Source organism: Dermatophagoides pteronyssinus, unplaced genomic scaffold, assembly GCF_027571235.1.
Source record: "Dermatophagoides pteronyssinus isolate colony J.1.1.1.1 unplaced genomic scaffold, Derpt_VIB-CSIC_2022.12 sq0013, whole genome shotgun sequence".
NCBI lineage: Eukaryota > Metazoa > Arthropoda > Arachnida > Sarcoptiformes > Pyroglyphidae > Dermatophagoides > Dermatophagoides pteronyssinus.
The window spans coordinates 1,210,114-1,223,165 of NW_027461537.1; the positions used below are offsets into that span (position 1 = coordinate 1,210,114).

At 28.4% G+C, this 13,052-nt stretch overlaps 1 protein-coding gene across 1 annotated transcript; it reads right to left on the reverse strand.

Annotated features, from left to right (window-relative positions):
- Window positions 1–155: 155 nt before the first annotated feature.
- Window positions 156–6,325, reverse strand: LOC113790583 (uncharacterized). Its single transcript, XM_075821877.1, has 4 exons — window positions 6,268–6,325; window positions 2,795–3,119; window positions 904–2,738; window positions 156–846 (listed from the first exon to the last, which is right to left on the reverse strand). The coding sequence occupies exons 1-4, from the start codon at window positions 6,308–6,310 to the stop codon at window positions 410–412; spliced, it is 2,640 nt and encodes an 879-aa protein (XP_075677992.1). The 5' UTR covers window positions 6,311–6,325; the 3' UTR covers window positions 156–409.
- Between the last annotated feature and the right edge of the window lie 6,727 nt (window positions 6,326–13,052).

Below are 13,052 nucleotides of genomic sequence, written 5' to 3' on the forward strand. Positions count from 1 at the left end.
ACTCGTCATCATAGTTTTAACTAGTCAATGAAATTGAAAAAAACATGATTTTTTGGTTTATTGATTTGGTTTTATTTCCCAAAATGAAATTAATTTATTATTGGACAAATATATCTTTGATGATTATTATAATTCAAAAATGTTGACAAATCCAATTAAATTAGTCTTTTTTGTGATGATGATTAACAAAAAAAAAAATTGATGGTTTGAATGACAGGGAAAAAATTAAAGTGAAAAAAATTCCATAAAATAAAAAGATGATGCAAATACACAGATGATGATGATAATGTGATTTATTGTAAAAAAATGATAAGTGAATTGAAAACAAAATTTATATAAGGTGAGATGTAGAGACAAAAAAAATATTGCAAATAAATTATCTATATAAAACTAGTCATTTTTTGAATTTTCAGTTGAGAATATCTGGATGTACACCATGTTGTGATTTCAAATGTTTTCGCAATGTTATACGCCATGAATATTCTTTATCGCATAAATGGCATGGATATTTTTCATTTGAATTCAGATGTACTGATGTAATATGATCATGCATTGCATGATAACCATAGTAAACTTGTGGACAATGTGGACATTGTTTTTGTCCGGCTTTTTCTCGACCAGAATGTAAACGTTGTACCATATCATCAACGGATAATGTTGGTGGTCGTCCACGTCTAGAACGATTCTGGTTAATAACTACGGCTGATGATGATGATGACGAAGAAGATGATGACGATGAAGATGATGATGTTGAAGATGCTGCAGTAGTTACTGTAGTTGCTGCCGTTGTAGATACTGTTTTTCCATTGGGCGATGATAATGATCCATTGTGTTTATTGTGAGAACCTATGTGTTTTTGAAATGATTTAATAATTTTTCAGTTTCAAACATTTATCAACTTACCATTAGATTTGGAATTATTAGAAGATGACAAAATCTGGGATGGTTGTGGTGATGATGATGCTGAATGATCATGATTATGATTATTGGTCATTGTTGATGGAAAGAACAATCCTGGAAACGGTGAGGATGTATCCAATGAATTGTTTAGACTTGAATTCGAACCATTATCATTGGTCCTATTTGATTTACTACCGCTATTGCAACTTCCTCCATATTTAGGTGGACGACCACGACCACGTTTTTCGCCACCGCTCGAACCTGTAGATCCGTTCGCAGATGGAGCGGGTGATGGTGTCGATTGCGGTGGTAGTTGTTGAATACCGGATATTGTAGAATTTTGTTGACTTGCAGCTGCTGCGGCCATAAATAAATTCGTATTAAATGCTGAAAATGGCGCCAACGCTGCTGCTGCTGCTGCTGAAGAATGATCAACACCTAATGATGGCGATGGTCCAAATGTGGCCAATGTTGTTGCAGCAATTGCACGAGCGGCTGCCGTAGATAATGTTGATGTAACACTAGCAGGAAATGAACATGATCCATATACTGATGTTGGTGAAGTTGACAGGCTCAATGGTGTGGATCGTTCATTCGAAAGTGAATTTGGAGTTCCATTAGCTGTAAAAGCTGATGTTGCATTCAATAGTGAATTATTAGCGGTGGTTGTTGATTGATTTGAAGCCGAAAACATTTGTGACATCATCTGAATACGTGCAGCAGCAACAGCTGCAGCAGCTGCGGCTGCTGCCGCGGCAAATGATGCTGATGATTCTGTAGATGTTACAGTTGATGATGTGGGTAATACTAACCCGTTAGACATTGATGTCACCGGATCAGAGTGTATTAGATTATTGTTGCTATTACATTTCTTAAGAAGATCATCATATATTGATGAATTGCGACGATTTTTATTTTTTCGATTATGACGATTTTGTTTAGCAGTATTATCGCCGCCATTACTCATGTTGGCAGAACCATTTCGTACTGATGAACGATTGATGGATAAATCAACACCATTTGCTGAATCATCAGTTTCATAGTATCCATCATCATCGACAAGATCATCATCAAAACTATCATCGACTAGATCATCGTCATCGTCTTCACTTGATATGACTAAATTAGATATACCACCCGTTTTGTTATTTTTGTATGCGGATGAACCTTTTTTATTCGAATATTTATTCACTCGTCCATTGGTTGTTGGTTTGGAATGAACACCATTTTTTCTTTCAGCATTATTATCACCTTCATATGGTGATGATGGTTTATCATCATCGACAACATTTATCTCTTCTTCTTCTTCATCATCATCTTCATTCTTATTTTGTTTTTCTTTTCTAACATCATCCGATTTCGAATCATCTATAATCAGTTCATTGTCAAAATCATGTTCTTTTTTGAATATTTTTCCCGATTTTATTTTCAACAATAATTGAGACCGAATTTGTTGACTTGAAGAATTTGTTGATTTTATCTCTTCTTGTGAATCATGTTTCGTGTTTTCCGTTTCTAATTTGACTTTTTTTCTTGTTTCGAATGCAACATTGTTTATTAATTGAGATCCTTGTACTGATGAGTTTTCGATGGATGAAGGTGAGGCTGCTGTAATCGATTCAGATGAACGTTTCCGCTTGGTCATTAATTGATGGGCATAATCGTCCATATCTGATGGTGGTGGATTATCCATTGTTGTAGATGATGATGATGATGATGATCGATCTGATAATAATTTGGAATGTAACGGATCTGATTCAGAAGGGTTGAGATTGTTATTCGAATCTTTTGTTGTATCATGATTTTTGGTTGTTGTTGAATGATTATCTGATGAATTACTATTCAAAAAAAAACTTTAAAACCTAATCACTAGATGGCAATGAACAAAACTTACATTAATTTCAAATCGATTTGATTTGAATTTATGTTATGATTATGATTTAACGATGATAAAAAAGGATCGCTATCAATCATTGTTGTTGATTGATGATGACCATCCTTTTGGCTGCTGTTAAGTATACGTTTCTTAAAATTTCCCATACTATTTCTTAATGATGGTGATGATGATGATGAGATATTATTTGTTGATGTTTTAGTCGTATTGGTCGTTGTCGTCGTCGAACAGCAACGAATATTCCATTCTTGAACGCCTTGAATTTGAAAAAAATTTGCCGCCTGTATCACTTCATCCAAATGTTCTTGTCGTACGGTTATTTCACCTACAAATGAAAAAAAAAGAATTTATAAGCTCAATTTCATTTCAAGAATTTTTTTTTAAAAATTGAAAGAATAAAATGAAATAATGTTTATATTTCCGGTCTCGAAGAGAATATCAACAAATTCTCATTCCAAAAATATTCCCATTCTGGAAAATGTTTATTTTGTTTTCGGTGAAAAGTTTTTTTTTCTCACATCGAACAAAACCGGAAAAAGTTTCGAACAAAAAGAAGAGAGAGAGAAAAAAAATAATTTTAAAATTTCAGAAATAATTTATTCACATTCTGAATCAAGATTCAATTCGATTTTTTTATTCTCTTATTTTCCTAAATATTTCTTCGAAAGAATAAAGAAACTGAATGGGAAAAAAACAGCCAGAAAAAAGTTATGCAGAAAAAATATTTTCATTTTCCGTTGAATTCGAGAAAAAGAGAGAGAGAGAGAGAGAGAGAGAGAGAGAGAGAGAGAGAGAGAAAAGAATCGAATAGATAAAAAACTTGAAGTTCGATAGAACATTGAATGATGATGGGAAAAATTTCTCCAGAAAACAAAAACAACAAAAGCATTTGAATTTGATTCTGGGAATTTTTTTCCCATCCCTTTGTTGTTGATGCTGTTATTTTATCATCGATTTTTTGTTTTGTTTTATTTGTGTGGGTGATTGTTTTCAGCAGTTTTTTTTCCTTCTTCTTCAATGCATTCTTTGTGTTTGATTCAAAGTTGTGTGTGTACACTCTGTTATTTTTATGTTCAATATAAGTATAGAATAAAGAATTTCCATATTCTGTGTTTGGTTTTTGTTGTTGTTGTTTTTTTTTGTTGCATTTGATATTTCAAATTCTTTTCTTTGTTCGTTTTTTCTTTCTCTCTCACTCTCACACTTTTAATATTCGTTTTGCATATATGAATAAATGTCGACAACGAAAACAACCATGCATATGACGATGAATGATATTTTATTTTTTTTAGGCAATTCTTTTTTTTCATCTGGCTTGCTTGACGATATATTATCGAAAATGATGCCGAAAAAAAAACAGAATAAAGAAAAACAGTCGACGATGATGATAGAAGAAAGAAAAAAAAATTTCATCTTTTAGATGTAAGATGAAGGATGGGGGAGAAAAACAAAAAGTTGAGAAAATTCCGAAACTAACAATGGGAAAAAATTGATGGAAAAGAATCGAAAGAATAAGAAAAGCAGATGATTTTTTTGTTGTTGTTGTGTGGAATGAATGAATAAAAATATGCTTTAAGCATCTAAACAAGAATATCGAATCGAGAAAAGAGAAAAAGAATGCAAACATTTGTATTTAGAAAGTACCGCACAGATTCATATGAATATTTTTTTTTCTTTGGTTGTTGGCAAAAAAAAACCATCATTTTTTCTGTTTCTGTTGTAGAAATGGATCGAATTTTGGTAGAATGAAAAAAATTTCATTTAAAGCAGACCAACTTGAGAATACACACAGAAAAAAAAGAATTTCATTCTCATTTCTTTTCGATACTATCTTTCACACCACCAAATTCAATCAAACAAATCAACATCGGTGAATTGAAGAAGAGAAAAAAGAGAAATTCATTTTTTTCAACAGAATTTTCGCTCATCTAAGAATATGAAGACAATCGATTTTCTTCTAAACGTAAAAATGTAATAAATTTTCTCTATCTCGATTCAGTTATTATTATTATTATTTTTTTTTTTTTTTTGCTGTTTTATTTTGTCATCCGAAAAAAAAGTTTACGAAATTTTCTTCAAAATCATTGGAATGTTTTTTTGTTGTTGTTGTGATTGTCGATACCATTGTGACAGGCAAAAGAATGTACCATTTTTATTTTTATTTTTCCCAAAAAAAGAATGGTACAATAGATAAAAAAACGACAGAAAAAAAATGACAGGCAACGAAAAAAATGAATGGCAAAAAAAATAACATTTTGTTACGATAGAAAATATCCACACAAAAAAAATTGATAAGATTTCCCGGAAACTTTTTTGTCTTTTTTTTTCACAACCAAAAAAAAAAATTCATTCCGAACATAAAAAATCATTATAAAACAATGAATCTTCCTTGTCGATCATTTCAAATAACAAAAACAAGCAACAACAACAAAAACCAAAATGAAAAATTACAAAAAATCAATAGGCACACTTTCTAACAACCTTTTTTTTTGTTGATCTGATTAATCATTAAAAACATTATATATGATAAATTGAAAAAGAGAATTTAGAAGAAGAAAAAAAATGCTAAAATGAAATTCTTGACATAAATGATAATGAAAACGACAGTAAGAAGACACTATCACACTGGGGAATGTTTGCAAACAAAAACGACCCATAATATTAATCAGAAAGAAAATTTTTAGTTAATTAATTAGCTTAAGATTATAATGATAAGAATAGAATGATTTTCCTTCCTTACAGAATTTTAGGTATATGTAAATTATAATTGTTTTTTTTCTTCTTGTTTTGATCATTGTTAAACATGAATATGGTTAACAAAAAAAAACTTATGAAAGAAACAAAAACAACAACAAAAACTTTTCTGTAAAATGAATTATAATGATAAGAATTTTTGTTTCCATTGAATTAGTAATCAATCTTTTTTGTTTTTCAAGAATCATATATTGTCATTGGAAAACAAAACAAAGTGAAGAATTCAGTTTTTTCTACTAACGCTTCAATTGTATTCTTGTTAAACAAAGAATCAGCAAGAGAGGTAACAATTGATTTTATTGAACAATTTTTTTTTCGGTTACGAAAGTAACGGAACAACAAAGAAATTGGTGTTTCTTTTTAACAATGTCCACCAGAAGTCGTTACTAGTTACTGTTTTTTTTTTGGACAATTTGACAAACAAACAAAATGAAAACAAGAATAATAAATTCTTCGACAAACCAAATCAGGATTCATTTCTTTCATTTTACCAAATGAATTGAATATTTAATCGTTTTGTTTTTGGTAGTCGGTTATTCGGTTTTTTTTGTTTTGTTTCTCATTTTCACTCTTTCTCTCTCTCTCTTTTATTTATCGTCATTTTTTTTTCTCAATCTCATCAATTCAGCAATATTTGTACAGAAAGTGAACCAAAACATTCGAATTTATGTGTTTATTTTTTGTTCTAAAACAGATTCTGATGTTATTATTTTCCATACATTCATTTTTTCTTATCCTTGGGTTTTTTTTCATAGTAACCATTATTCGGAATTTTTGTTTTTCGAAGCTGATTTCATTTCATTATTATTATCATCATCATCATCATCATTTTCTTTCACAATCATTTTGCCTGTAGTTTTTTTCTTTCTTCTTTTATTATCATCATAATTATTTTCGGGTTTTTTTTGCTCACTTCTTTTTGCCATAAACATTTTTTTTTGGAATTTTATTCTGGGTTGTTGTTTTCATTGTTTTGTTTTTTTGTTTCGAGACAATCATGGTTTTTTTTTCTCATTTTATTTTGTTTGTTTGGCTAGGTTGCATTTTTTTTTCTTTTTTCGTTTAACTGGATACATTCTTTCCAAATTCTATTTGGCTTTTTTGTTGTTGTTGTTTATATTCAATTCATAAAAGATTTAGAAAAAAAACCAAATTCACGGTTTTATTTTTATTATGATTATTATTATTATTTTCGAAAAAGGAAAAAAAAGCAAAAACAAAAACGATTAAATCGGATTTGTAACAGAATTTTTTTTGTTACATGTTTGCATTCACTTTCCTTAACGTTTTCAAATGGTATTTCTTTTTTTTTCTTTTTTGTTTATTTATTCTATATATTGAAATTCTTGAATGATTTTGGTTTGCTCGATTAGCAAGCAAAAAAAACTTTTATCCAAAAACAAATTAAAGAGAAACAAATCGTTTGACCGAAAGGTGTATTATTGTTTGCCTTAGGCTTTACCCGATGATATATGATTCTTAGAAACAGAATGCAAAAAAAAACATTTAATTTATAACAATATTGATTATTAAACATCCAGGAAGAAGAAGTAATGATAAAAGAATTTCTTTGGGACGAAAAAAAAACACAAAAATTAAACAACAAAAATATCCAGGGAAACAAAAAAAAAAACAAGGGAAATGAAAAAAAACCATTCACTTAATCATTAATTTTGATCATTGAAAGTTTAGCAATTAAAATTATCATCCATATTTGACCATGTGATAATCGAATTTTTTTCATTGTGATTGGGAAATTAGAAAAACAAAAATTATGAACAAAAACAAAAACAAAACAAGAACAAAACCAATGATAATTTTTCATCATCAACATTTTTTTTTGCACAATAATAAATGATGAATGGACAGAATCAAAAAAAGAATAGAAAACAAGAGACAAAGAATTTCATTTTCATTCTGATCACATTGAAAATAATAATCATTATCATCGCCACCATCAATATGGAACGCCAATCAACGCACAGAACAAAAAAAAATCAAAGATATTGGAAATTCCTTATTCGTGCCATCGAATTGTTTTTTGTTTTTATTCCCCAGTTCAATTATTATGACATTTTTTTCCCTGTTTTTGTTGTTGTTAATTTAGCTTTGATTTTTTATCATTATTTCCTCTCAGCCTTTTCTTTTTATTTCGCAAAACGAAAAGATTCATGCAACAACAAAAAAAAAAACGAGACAAAAACAGAATTTTACCAAAACAAATCTTGAATCAGATTTTTCATTTCACCCTCCTTCTTTTTCGAACCAGGAATGTTGTTTCAATATACACAACCAACCAACCATACATTGATCGATGACAGTCACCGAAAAAAAAGTTGAAAAAAACGATTACGCTATTCTCTCGGATTTTTTTGTTTGATAAAAAGAAAGATGGCAAAAAAATCAATATGAATTCTACATAATTAATATTTAATCATATTATCAATAATAAATATTCTTTTTTTTCAATTCAATTCATTCATATTCTTTGGAACAACTATCTTCATCAGTGGCAACACAGTGGTGGTTACATTGAAAATTTCCGAAAAAAAAATGAATCAAGAAAAACATTTTCTATCAAATATAGACGAAAAAACCACAACAAAAAACAATGAATGTTTTTTTTTTTGTATGGCGTAATAGTGATCCCTTGATTGGAAACTAAAACTCCAGAAAAAATTATCCCAAGATTATTAATGAGAATGGAATTCGGTGGAATTGTCGATAAGATTTTCTTCAAGATAAAATTGTGTAATAATGATAACAAGGAAAAAAAATGCAAATCATTTTTTGATCATTCATTCAAGAGAATGATAATTATTCTCATCATCATCATCAATTTTATATATGAAAAAAAAATAAAAGAAATACATTCTCTGGAATACTTTATTTCATTCGAGGTTTATCGATAATTTTCACTTCAAGAATATAATTCTGAAGAAAATGAATGTTATTCGGAAAAGAAAAACTTTTTTTGTGTATGGTGTTTCCATTAATCATCGTCGATCAATGATGATGTGAAAAAATGAAGAAAAAAAACAACAATTTTGTTTTTGCAAAAAGCAAGGCGATGAAAAAACCATTAGAATTGAACAAATGAATGAATGAATGCAAAATCATGAAACATTCTTTCCATTATCATTATTTTAAACAATTGACAATTTTTTTCCAGCAAATCGATAATGATCACAAACACACACAGGTGTGTTTTGGTGAATATCCATTCATTCATATTTACAATCGTAAAAACACAATCGAATCATATTTGGTCAATTCATTTTTCTTGAAATATTCTTATGATGATGTACACGAAACGATTTGTTTGTTGTCTATTTTTTCCAATAATAACGATTGGTGTTTCAAGGTTAGAAATATGTTGAATCCGATTGAATAGGCAAAGACATCTTTATTTTTTATTTTTTTATTTTTTGTTCGTTGTTAAATTAATTGCAATTTTTCAAGTTTTTGAAAAAAAATATGAAAACAAATTGTCATCATCAGACCGAACGAAAAAAAAATGAAAATGTCAATCAAAATGAAAATAGATTTTATTTCACCTTGAAATCATTTTTCTGGAGAAAAAAATGGCAAAATTGAATATCATCAGTCAAATGATATTCAAATGAATTATTAGATTTGAAATTTGACTTCTTTTTATTGTTGTTGTCGACGTTTATTTCTCTATAAACAATACAAAACAACAAAAAAGATAAACGAAATTGGCATCAACAACATTGTTTATTCACATTTATCATCAACAAAAATCATTGAGATTTTGAACAAAAAAAAATGATGAATAGCAACATCAACATCTCAAATTACATTTCATTTAGATGTTGTTTGAAAAAAAAGATTCCCTAATGTTGTTTCAGAATTCTCGAAAAGAAAAAAATGAAACAAAAAAAAAACAATGAAACAAAAATAGAAAAGCAATTTGATACAAAAATCTTCAAGTTGTTTGTCCGTCGTCAACAGAAATCAAAATCAAATTCTACTTTATTTTCCATAATGTCATTTTTTCTATTTTATTTGGTCAATTTTGTTTGTTTGTTTGTTTGTAATTCTCTTTACCGATTTCAATCGATTTCTTTTATTATTATCATTATTATCGTCGTTTATCCAATGAAAACAAAAAAAAAAATGAAAAAATGGTAGAATTGTAAATGTTTTTGTGTATGTGTGTTTCTATGGACAAAAATAAATAAAGAATCGAAAAAGGAAAAAAGTGATCAAATATCCAATATCATCTATGAAAAAATTGCAACATTTAGAATATTCTATTTGATTGTATTGAGTTAATAATGGGAAAAAAATGAAAATCAACAACAACAACAACAACAACAAGGTTAAATAATGATCATCATTCATAAATGATGATAGAATTCCAAAAAAAACGAAGAAATGTTTCAAGGAAAAAATGTCTCGTAAACTTTTCTGTTGTCGAGAATTCATAGGAAAAAACAAAAAACCAATTTTCATTTTTTGTTTGTTTTTTTCACAAATAAACAAAAAATTGAAGAAAAAAAATCAAATCAAATTGAATGACAACAAACCGAAATGAACGAACCGAACAAAATGAAACACTAAATGAATGAAAAACATTCTGGAAAGAAGAAAAAATCAATCAATTTTTCCGTCTACTGTTTTATTTTATATTTTGATTTTGTTCTGTTTTTTGTTGTTGTCTGCCTTTACTTTGTTTCTTTTCGATTCGTTATTTCAGTTGTTTTTTTTTTCGGAGAATTTCTTTTCTTTTTTTTGCCCCGATGTTCCCAGGAAACTCAAATGAACGAACAAAAAAAAAAACATTGTTGCAGCGAAACGAAAATTGAATTGCAAACAGAATCAACAACAACAACAAAAAAACGAATGAAAATGATTCCGATAGAAAGAGCTAGAGATTGAAGACTGATGATGATGATGAAAAAATTTATTATTATCGAGTAGTGAATGAATGGAAAAAAATGACTATAGTAAAGAATAAGCGAAAAAAATTATCAATAATAGTGCCTGGATTCTGGAGGATTTTTCTTTTCTTTTTTTTGGTGGAAAATCTCCCTCATCATTCGATCATTCGATGATGATGATGATTTTTGTCCATCGATATAGCAAATGAATGAGGGTGGAATAGAAAAAAAACGGGAAATTTTTTTAGCTAGAGATTTCGAAACGAATGAATCCTGAAAAGTTCTGTATACAGAACGAATCGAACGAAACAAAAATGACAAACATTACGATGAAAATGTTTGTCATTTTTTTCTTCTTCTCTTCGGAATATTTCTCAACAATCCCGAAAAAAAAAGTATGAAAGAAAAAGAAAAAATCATGATGATGGAAATTCGAATGTAATGTGTGATGGGAAATTGTTGTTCTGGTTGCATTGTGTTGAAACATTCGTGATATGAAGATAAAATTATTATTATTTCTATAGAATTCAAAATAGTCAGGAAAAAAATTCCAGAATTTTATTCTAAACTTCATTTTTCCCCTACAAAAAAAAAAAGATATGGATAGAAGAAAAAAAAATGGTTTTCAATTTTGTAAATTTTCGCTTTCAAACAAACACCATTTATTTAATGATGATGAGGAAGAAATGAAATTGTTTTTCCAAAAAAAAATGTTGCAATTATCAATCGGATTATCAATGATCAACAACAACAACAACAACAACAACAAAAAAGAGTGTGGGTGGAGTGGTAAACAAACAAACAAACAAACAGAATGAAATGAAATTCAATTCCAAAAACAACAACAACAACAAAACAAAAACAATCATAAAGCAAATATGGTAGAATTTCGTTTGTTTAAAAGAATATTTTTGTTTTGTTTTGTCAGTCAACACATATAAAATAAATTCGTTACAAGTTTGTATTTATCGTTTGTTGCCAGCCAAGAAAAAAAATTCAATTGAATTTTTTTTTCTTTTTCTTCAACCCCCATCATCATCATCATCATTAACATGGAAAATTCTGGATCCCACAGACAGAACTTTTCGTATATTTTTGTTGTTTGGTTTACCATTTTCAAAATGAAACTAATTCTCCGGAATCTCATTTTTTTCTGTCCATTTTTGCTACAATTCTAGGAATTTGAAAGAAGTTTCTGCTTCTTCTTCTTTATCTTTCCGGAATATTGATGTGTAACAGCCACAAATGACGTCATCAAAATGATAGAAAATGATAATCAATTTATTTGATTGATTCGATAGATTATTTATTTTGTTTTTCAGTTATTTTCGGATCGAAATCTGTTCAATATTCATTCATTCATATTTTTAGATGAATGTTTTTATTTGTAATTCTATCTATTCGAAATCAATTCACCATTCATCACGAAGATATTTCGAAAATTTCTTCGTTTAATTTCTTCGGTTCTTCTACACGTTCGTGAAAATTGATTTTGTTTTAAACGGAAAAAAAACTTTCATTAAAATTTCAATGATAAAAAAGAAATTATTCATTATGTTCATCATTGGAAATGTAGGGAAAAAACGGAATACAGAGCAAAAAATTCAAGGGAATCAAATTGAAAAACACACAACTTGGAAATTTGAAACTTTTTTCGTTTTCAATAACGAAAAAAAATTTGACATAACAATCATTTTTTTGAAAAAAAATAATTGAAAAACAAATGAGAAAAACATATTTTGTATTTCCAAGGAAAATTGAAATAAAATTTTGTATAAAGTTTGTTTATTTATTTTTTTGATCAAAATTCCTGTAAAGAAAAATGATTTTTTTTTTATTTTCAGTTTTCAATGATCATCATGTAAGAAGTAAGAATGATGATATACATCATTGGAAAAAAAACAAAATTGAAAAAAAATATGATTCTCGAGAAAAGAAAATCCCCAAGAAACATACTTTCTCGTACTTTCAAACCACCCACCATGAATGATGATGATGATGATGACAACAACGGAAACAACAAAAGAAAACGAAAAAAATTGATGCAGTAAAGAAAAATTCCGAGGAAATAGAGCAAAAAAAAACATTTTTTTTTCAATAACAAACATCCTTATGAAACTGGCTATTCTCTGTGTATATGTTCTTGTGATTATATAGACAAAAACTTTTCGAAAACTTTCTCTGATGATGAAATCTTGCAATATAGAAATATGATGAAAATGGAACAAAAAATGATAACGAAAAGTTTTCATTGTCGTAAACTGAGAGAAAAAACATCATCTCGTGGCTATTCGATGATGATACAAAGTATTTGTGTGTGTACGCCAAAACACACACTCCCCAGAAAAAAAGAATCGTTAAATTTTTTCATGTTTCGATATTTCAGAAAAAAAATGAAAAATCATCCACAGATCCTACGTATCAACATTTCTTCCTCTTTTTTTCCCATAATCATTCTATGTTTGCATTGGAATTTTTTTTGCATCACTTTTTTTTCCATCATGGCTGGAATGTAATAGTTTTTTTTTGTTGTTGTTGTTGATTTTCATTCACGATTCTGGAAAGTTAGAATTGCCGTGACTGACAATGGCAACGAC